This window comes from Bos mutus, unplaced genomic scaffold, assembly GCF_027580195.1.
Source record: "Bos mutus isolate GX-2022 unplaced genomic scaffold, NWIPB_WYAK_1.1 CTG326, whole genome shotgun sequence".
NCBI lineage: Eukaryota > Metazoa > Chordata > Mammalia > Artiodactyla > Bovidae > Bos > Bos mutus.
The window spans coordinates 12,800-21,531 of record NW_027219816.1 but is presented as its reverse complement, the minus strand read 5'-3'; the positions used below and the strand labels follow the sequence as shown (position 1 = coordinate 21,531).

The following is an 8,732-nucleotide window of genomic DNA, read 5'->3' as shown; positions in this document are numbered from 1 at the left end:
TACCCATTTTTACATTTTAGATCCATCTTTAACTATATTGAATTCCCCTCAATTCTACATGAGGAGTTAATAGAGGAAGAGAGCATGGCTAAATGTTATGATAGGGAATATATTACCTTCTGTTATATTTTAATATCTATGAAGTTGTGCTGAACATTATGCAAGAATGATGAGATAGCTCAGAAAACACTACCATTTAGACTATTATAACACATTTCACAGCAAGAATTATGTGTTTGTCGTGTTAAAGGCCAATGTATGTATATCACTCAAAGATGAAGTTTTAATTGCAAATCTTCTAGTCACAAATTACACGTTTTTGATCAAATGAAATAGTTTGTCTTAGCTCGAGTCCTCTTGGGATGTGGGGATAGTAATATCTATATCATATAGGTCAAATGCTATATTTTTAACCCAGGGCCTACTACTTATTTTACTAGGAAAAAAAAAAAAAACAAACCTCTATGCAGTGATGATGATTCATTTACAGTTTTATCATGACTTTTCAAACTGTTCCAGTTTTGCTGAAATAGAACTCATACAGTAATGCTTTTATTGTTATTTAAATCACTGACTCTGTGAGTAAGTACTTTATGACATGTAGGTCTCCGTGGAACTCTACAGATCATTTACGCTGCTTTCTTCCTTTCCTTAAATTATTCCTTACAATTTTTCCACTAGAGAATATGCAAAATATCCTGGAGAATTAGCAGGCACCACAGGCAATTTCTTTGCTAAATCTCTCAGATGATTTAAATTCCATACTACTTCCTCAGGGACATTACAAAGAAAGAGGAAAAGCATATATTCTCTCTACCCAAAGAAATATCAGGAGGACAGAAGAGCAGAAAATCCAGTTCTTCATAAAGGTGAGCACATAGAAAATATTGATTTTGATAACAACTCTGGTGTTGGTAATTTCCCTTGATTCTTAGATTCTGACTAAGGACACTATCATGGTCACTGACTGCTTATTCTTTACACCACAAACATTTCATTATTTCCTTTGCTAACTGGTTTCCCTGGAATAGAATGGTAGTGTTAAAGGCATTAATCATATGACTTGACTACATGTCATTTATCCTTCGATTTGTAAAAGTCAAAAGTGGTATTTGGATATTGCAAGTGAAGAAGTTACAGGTACCTGAAAATAATCATCACCGATGCAATCTAAGAGAATCCATTTATGTTAGGATTTCCAGATAAAATACAGGCTCCTCAGTGGCATTTAAACTTCAGATCAATAACAAATACTTTTTAGTATTTATTTAATATAATATTTGTTTTTTGTATATATACCCAATGCAATATTTGAAAAATAATAATTTACATATTATTCATGAAACATATATACCTAAAATATTTTTTTAACTTTTATTTTATTTTATTTTTAACTTTACAATATTGTATTGGTTTTGCCATATATCAAAATGAATCTGCCACATTGACCCTGAAGTGAAGTGAAGTGAAAGTTGCTCAGTCGTGTTCAACTCTTTGTGACCCCATGGACTGAATTCTCCAGGCCAGAATATTGTGGGTATGACAGAGTGAGTAGCTGTTCCCATCTCCAGGGGATCTTCCCAACCCAGGGATTGAACCCAGGTCTCCCACATTTCAGGGGAATTCTCTACCAGCTGAACCACCAAGGAAGCCCCCAAATAATTTTAATATATAGATATGCATATTCTTCAGTATGAAAATAACTCCCATGCATAAACTTGGATAATTTTTACTTGTTTGTTTTCCTTGCTGGTTTCTTAGCATTTGTTTGTTTGTTTTTCAGAAAGGATTTTACAAACTTAGTGAGTAGACTGGTAAAAAAGTATAATGATTTATTAAGAGCTATAAGAAAGTCATGAACCCTACATAACTCCTAACTGCTATCACCAGGACTGAAGATTGAAAAGTCAGTCTTCCCACTGCATATTTTTGTATTCTGTCTATTCTAAATATTAGTCCTCAATGGAAGGATATAAAATGTTGCAGTAGAATATTTTAAAAATGACCAGAAATACCGTTTCCCAAATAAGAAGAATCGGCAGGGTATCCCTATCTATTTAAGATACTGAAGCAGTTTTTTTGGATAAATAACCAGAAGTTGTAAGTTGAATTACATGGGGAATTGCTAATCAACAAACATAGTTTCATTTACCTAAGATTGAATAAGATATAGAGATCCACTGTACAATATAGTAACTTTAATTAACAATACTGTACAATTGACCCATAAGTCATTTAATGGGGCAGATTACATGCTATATATTCTTAAAGCAGAAAATTAAAATCAAAATTAAAAAAAGAATGGACAAGGTAAAAGAATCTGAAATTTCAGAAAGAGATAATTACTGACACTGAACATGGAGATACCCTCAGTAAGCATTTGAATAATCCTAGCACAGCTGACTGAGAAGGCAGTGGCACCCCACTCCAGCACTCTTGCCTGGAAAATCCCATGGACGGAGGAGCCTGGTGCGCTGCAGTCCATGGGGTCGCTAAGAGTCGGACACGACTGACCGACTTCACTTTCACTTTTCACTTTCATGCATTGGAGACGGAAATGGCAACCCACTCCAGTGTTCTTGCCTGGAGAATCCCAGGGACGGGGGAGCCTGGTGCGCTGCCGTCTATGGGGTCGCACAGAGTCGGACATGACTGAAGCTACTTAGCAGCAGCAGCAGCAGCACAGCTGAAGACTTCAGAGTTGTAGCACTGATACTAGAAATCTGAATTCCTTTGCTTAATCCAATGTGTCTCTCTTTGTCCAGTGAAACCCATGAGAGCAGACCAGGCAACACCTGGTCCTTATCTGTGTGTGAGGGAGGAGCCTGAAAGCAGAGTCGGACTCGGTAGAGAAACAGCCATCTCCTTCTCCAGGGGATCTTCCAGGGATCAAACCTGGGTCTCCTGCATTGCATGCAGACTCTTTACCACCTGGGCCACCACGGAAGCCTAGAGAAACAGCAGAAAATACTATGTAGGAAAGAGGAATAGAACTGGCTCAGCAACCTTCAGGATTGCCTTTCTTTCTCAATCCCACTCCTTGGATTGGACTAGATTCCTGGTTTGATAAACCAGAACCTCTGCAGCTCATAAGAGAAAATAACAGTAAGAATAAAAGGTTTATATTCTAGGTTGTGTGCTCTTAGTGCAACTGGTCCTTTTGAATGTCAGCAGGGAAACAGAAAGACTGAGATGAAAATTTAGAGTTCAAAAAGCCTGGTCTGATGTGATATGAATAGAAAAAATGATATGCATCTGATTATGGAATGCATTGAAAACAAGGCTAAAGCTTTTTTCAATTATTCTAAAAATATCTCAGATTACATGCCACCCCAAAATTTTAATGACTGCTATCTGCCTATCAGCTAATATGAATCATGATGTGGAGACCAGAAGGATACAATAGTCCATGACAGTGTTAATACAAGCTTGATCTCAGGAGGTAGGTGAGGGGATGCTTAGAATGGCAAATATCATGAAAATTGGCAAAAAAAAAAAAAAAAAAATACAATGTGGAACTCTGACAGAGAAAATTAGAGGATGGATACAATGTTTGTGCTTTACAGTGGCTGCTTTTTCACATTTATTTTTTTTTTTTTTTCCATTTAGGAAAGCTATATAAGCTGGAGTACACTAGAGTTCAGCAGAAGTAGAGGAGCTGATGTAATTTGGAAACATGATTTCAGGAAACCCCACCCCAAGAACTGCCCTTGTCATCTAATGACAATCCATGAAAATAATTACTTGGAAGTTTGTAACCACATTTTCTTTTCTTCCCCAAATAGATTAATTTCAAAACTGTTACATGGCTAATGGAAATTTCACCCGAGTCACTGAGTTTATTCTCATAGGAGTTTCAGAACGTCTAGACCTCCAGATCCCACTCTTCTTTGTCTTCCTGGTCATCTATGGACTGACCGTGACAGGGAACCTAAGCATCATCACCCTCACCAGTGTGGACTCTCGGCTTCAGACCCCCATGTATTTCTTCCTCAGGCACTTGGCCATCATCAATCTTGGCAATTCAACTGTCATTGCCCCTAAAATGCTGATCAACTTCTTAGTAAAGAAACACACCACCTCCTTCTATGAATGTGCCATTCAGCTAGGTGGGTTCTTGGTTTTCATTGTAGCTGAAATTTTCATTTTAGCTGTGATGGCCTATGACCATTATGTGGCCATTTGTAACCCCCTGCTCTACATGGCGGTTGTGTCTCGGCGGATCTGTCTTCTGCTAGTTTCCCTCACATACCTCTATAGCTTTTCCACATCGATTGTGACTTCCTTTTCTGTATTTTCAATGGCTTATTGCTCTTTCAATGTAATCAATCATTTTTACTGTGATATTGTCCCTCTCTTAGCATTGTCCTGCTCCAATACTTCCTTTCCAGAAACAGTAGTCTTCATATCTGCATCTACAAACTTGATGTTTTCCATAACTGTAGTTGTAGCATCTTATTTCAACATCATTGTGTCCATTCTAAGGATACGCTCATCAGAAGGAAGGAAAAGAGCCTTCTCCACATGCACTTCACATATGACAGCAGTGTCAGTCTTCTATGGAACTCTGCTTTTCATGTATTTACAGCCTCGAAATAACCATTCATTAGAAACCGATAAAATGGCTTCAGTGTTTTATACACTGGTGATTCCCATGCTGAACCCCATGATCTACAGCCTGAGGAACAAGGACGTGAAGGCTGCCTTGAAGAGATTTCTGACAAATTCGTGCTGTTGATGTCTTTTTGAACTCTATAGATCAATGAAGAGATGGTTAAGGTAGGGTGCCATTGTGTGGAGAAGATTCTTACAGCATTAGAAGTCAAAGGAATGGATTATTTTCCCATTTTGCAATTTCTGTTTTGAGGAAAGGTCCTAGTTTGCACCATTCAAATAGAAATCTTGAATACAACCCAGGTTTTCTGATCTAAATAATAAAAATGTTTGAGTCAATAGTCACAGAATTTGGGGGCTGAATTGAAGGGAAAAAAAGAGCCAATGAAAGTCAGATCCTTATTCTTTGTATGAATTTTCCAGTTCACTTATCCTGATGCATGTGGCTGTAGGGGGACAATTCCAGTACCCCAGACAATGCTAAAATATGAACTAGTATTTATGAAATCACCCATGAGGCAGAGTCTGTAGTTTAACACAAACCTTGTTAATTTTAAACAAGAAAAAGAAAAAATAAAATCAACTCACTTAAGAAGATGACAATATTCAGATATCTTCAGAGCAGAGTGTCACCATGTCCAAAATAGACTCCAGATTTCCTAACACAGCAGTATATTCAATGCAACACAATTAGAGTAATGTTTGAAGTGATAGGGCTTCTCTGGTGGCTCAGATGGTAAAGAATCTGCCTGCAATGTGAGAGATCTGAGTTTGATCCATGGGTTGGGAAGATCCCCTGGAGGAGGGCAGGGCAATCCACTCCAGTATTCTTGGGGCTTCCCTGGTGTCTCAGAGGGTAAAGTATCTGCCTGCAATGCGGGAGACCCGGGTTCAATCTCTGGGTCAGGAAGATCCCCTGGAGAAGGAAATGGCAACCCACTCCAGTCCTCTTGCCTGGAGAATCCCATGGACGGAGGAGCCTGGTAGGCTACAGTCCACAGGATCGCAAAGACTTGAACATGACTGAGCAACTACACTTTTTTTCTTTTTAAGTGATGACAGAGAGAGATTCCCAGTTTTCCTGCTTCCTTTCCTGTCTTCAGAATGTTTCTCTATGTGCCTTGGCTTGCAGTTTTATCAGTTTTATGGCCTCTCCTACCCACTTTATCTCCTGTATCCGAAACTGCTTTGTTTGAAACTTTTTGGTGCGAGAGGGTTTTCTGCCCTTCCTACTGGCCGCACAACTCTGAGTTGTATCACTGTAGCAACTTGAGACAGAACTAAACAGAAACATCAGAAGCAAGAAAGCCTAGGAAATAAAAAAAAAACTGAAAATGTAGTTTTATCTAGCAAACTTTTAGTATTCAAAAAATCAATAAAAAGAAGAAAACAATTAAAATGGGCAAATTTTAGAACTGTAAGAAGTGGGTATATGAATAACCAAGTACATAGAAAAATGTCCACTTTCACTAGCCACCAAGTAAATGAAAATTCAACTCACAATGAGATTATTTTATCCCAATTCCATTTATAAGTTATTTTTAAAATGTCTACATCAAATATTGCCAAGGTGATGGGGCAAATAGAATTCTCATACATGGCTTTGGTAATGTAAAATGTTACCATAAGTTCAGAAAGTTAGCAGGTTCTTATAAAGTTAAAAATGCAGATGTTTATGTTACAGTAATTACCTCTTAGATCTATAACTAGTAAAAATAATACATATATATACACACATATGCTTTTATAAGGGTGTTTATACAAGATATTTTATAATAAACCAAAACTCAAATATCTATTGGTAAAAGAACGAGTAAGATGGGATATATGTATGCAGAGGACTATGTGCATCCACATAAACTCAGCACAGCTGAATTTCAAAACAATTAAGCTGAGTGCAAGATACAGATTAAGAATATTTATTGTGTGGTTTCACTTACGTGAAATTCAGAAACAGGGAAAATGAGATTAGGGACAGAAACCAGAGCAGCATTTGGAAGTTAAGGTCTGAGGGAAATTGCCTTTATGATGGGAGTAGCCAAGAAGCAGGTGTTATAAAGTATCAGGGAAATGTCTGTGGTGTTGAAATGTTATCTTGATTCAGGTATTAGGAACAAATGGCACATTTTCCAAAACTTACCCATTTGTACAATTTAACGCCATCTTTTACTGTATGCAAATTTTCCTCAATTCTAAAGCAAAAGGAATTCATAGAAGAAGAGAATATAGGTTAAATGTTATGAGAGGGAATGTATTTCCTTATATTAGATTTTTTTAAATTACTTTATTTTTTAACTTTACAATATTGTATTGGTTTTTCCATATATCAAAATGAATCCGCCTTTTTGGTATACACGTGTTCCCATCCTGAACCCTCTTCCCTCCTCCCTCCCACTACCATCCCTCTGGGTCATCCCAGTGCACTAGCCCCAAGCATCCAGTATCGTCTGCATCAAACCTTGACTGGCAAACTTTTAGTTTCAAATCAATGATATTATACATGTTTCAATGCCATTCTCCCAAATCATCCCACCCACTCCCTCTCCCACAGAGTCCAAAAGACTGTTCTATACATCAGTGTCTCTTTTGCTGTCTATGCGTTTTATACAGGGTTATTATTACCATCTTTCTAAATTCCATATATATGCATTAGTATACTGTATTGGTGTTTTTCTTTCTGGCTTACTTCACTCTGTATAATAGGCTCCAGTTTCATCCACCTCATTAGAACTTATTCAAATGTTCTATGAGACTATGTGAACATCATGCAAAAGTGGTAGATCTCAGCTCAGGAAACACTATGATTTAGACAACTATTATTGCAACACATGGCATTACCATAATTGTTATGTGTTTGTCATATGAAAAGGAAATGCACAACAATGAAAAAGACTAACGTGCTTTATTGCAGCAAAATTGGAACAGTTTCAATAGTCATGATAAAATTGCAAATTAATCACCACCATTGCATATAATTTTTTATTTAAATGTATTATTCCAGTAAAAATATGTCATAGATGCTGCATTAAAAATATACCATTTAACCTACATGAGGTGGATATTACTATTCCCAGATTCAGAGGACACTAATCTCATATAAACTATGTGATTTGACCAAAGGTGTATAATAATTGGTGACTAGAAGATTTGAAAAGAAAATGCCTTTTTTCTGCAGGTATATGAAAAAGGCTTTAATTTCAAATCTTCTAGTCACCATTTACACACCTTTGGTCAAATCACATAGTTTATCTGAGATTAGTGTCCTCTGAATCTGGGAATAGTGATATCCACCTCATTTAGGTTAAATGGTATATTTTTAATGCAGCATCTATGACATATTTTTACTGGAATAATACATTTAAATAAAAAATTATATGCAATGGTGGTGATTAATTTGCAATTTTATCATGACTATTGAAACTGTTCCAATTTTGCTGCAATAAAGCATGTTAGTCTTTTTCATTGTTGTTCTGATCATTGACTCTGTGTCAGAGATTGAGTACTTTTGTCACGTGGGTCTCCGTGGAACTGTAAAGATCATTATGCTGTTTTCTGCCTTTCTTTAAATTATTCCTTACAATTGTTCACTAGAGACTAGGCCAGATATCCCTGAGGAGAGGTAGGCATGCAAGCAATCATTTTTAAATCTCTCTTTATATTTAAGAGAAATCATTTGAATAACTCACATGCTATTAATACTTTCTCAGGAAACATCACAAAGAGATATGAAAAGCATAAATTCTCCCTACTCAAAGAAAAGTCAGAGAAATTTGAGAGGAGAAAATCCAATTCTTCATTAACGTGAGTAGACAGAAATTGTTGATTTTGATTATCACGTTGACATTGGTAATTTCCCTTGTTTCTTAGATTCTGACTATGAACACTTTTATAGACACTGACAGATATTCTTAACCACAAAAACTCCATTATTATTAATTTTTTTTGTTGTTATTAACTTGTTTCCCTGGAATACTGTGGTAGTGTCAGGGAATTACCTATTAATTGACTAGAAGCCATATATCTATTTTATTTATGAAAGCTGAAAGTCAGATGTGCATATTTTAAGTGCAGAGGGAGTTAGATATATCTGAAAAAATCATGAGCAATCTAATCTATTA

The 8,732-nt window shown here is 36.5% G+C and overlaps 1 protein-coding gene across 1 annotated transcript; it reads left to right on the top strand.

Annotated features, from left to right (window-relative positions):
• The first annotated feature begins 3,805 nt into the window (after positions 1–3,805).
• Positions 3,806–4,738, top strand: LOC102278974 (olfactory receptor 8J3). Its single transcript, XM_005910716.2, has one exon. It carries the CDS (start codon positions 3,806–3,808, stop codon positions 4,736–4,738), a length of 933 nt encoding a protein of 310 aa, XP_005910778.2.
• The last annotated feature ends 3,994 nt before the right edge of the window (positions 4,739–8,732 follow it).

Excerpts from the sequence above, each read along its gene's own strand:
- LOC102278974 (XM_005910716.2), top strand. The coding sequence starts at position 3,806 with ATGGCTAATGGAAATTTCACCCGAGTCACTGAGTTTATTCTCATAGGA.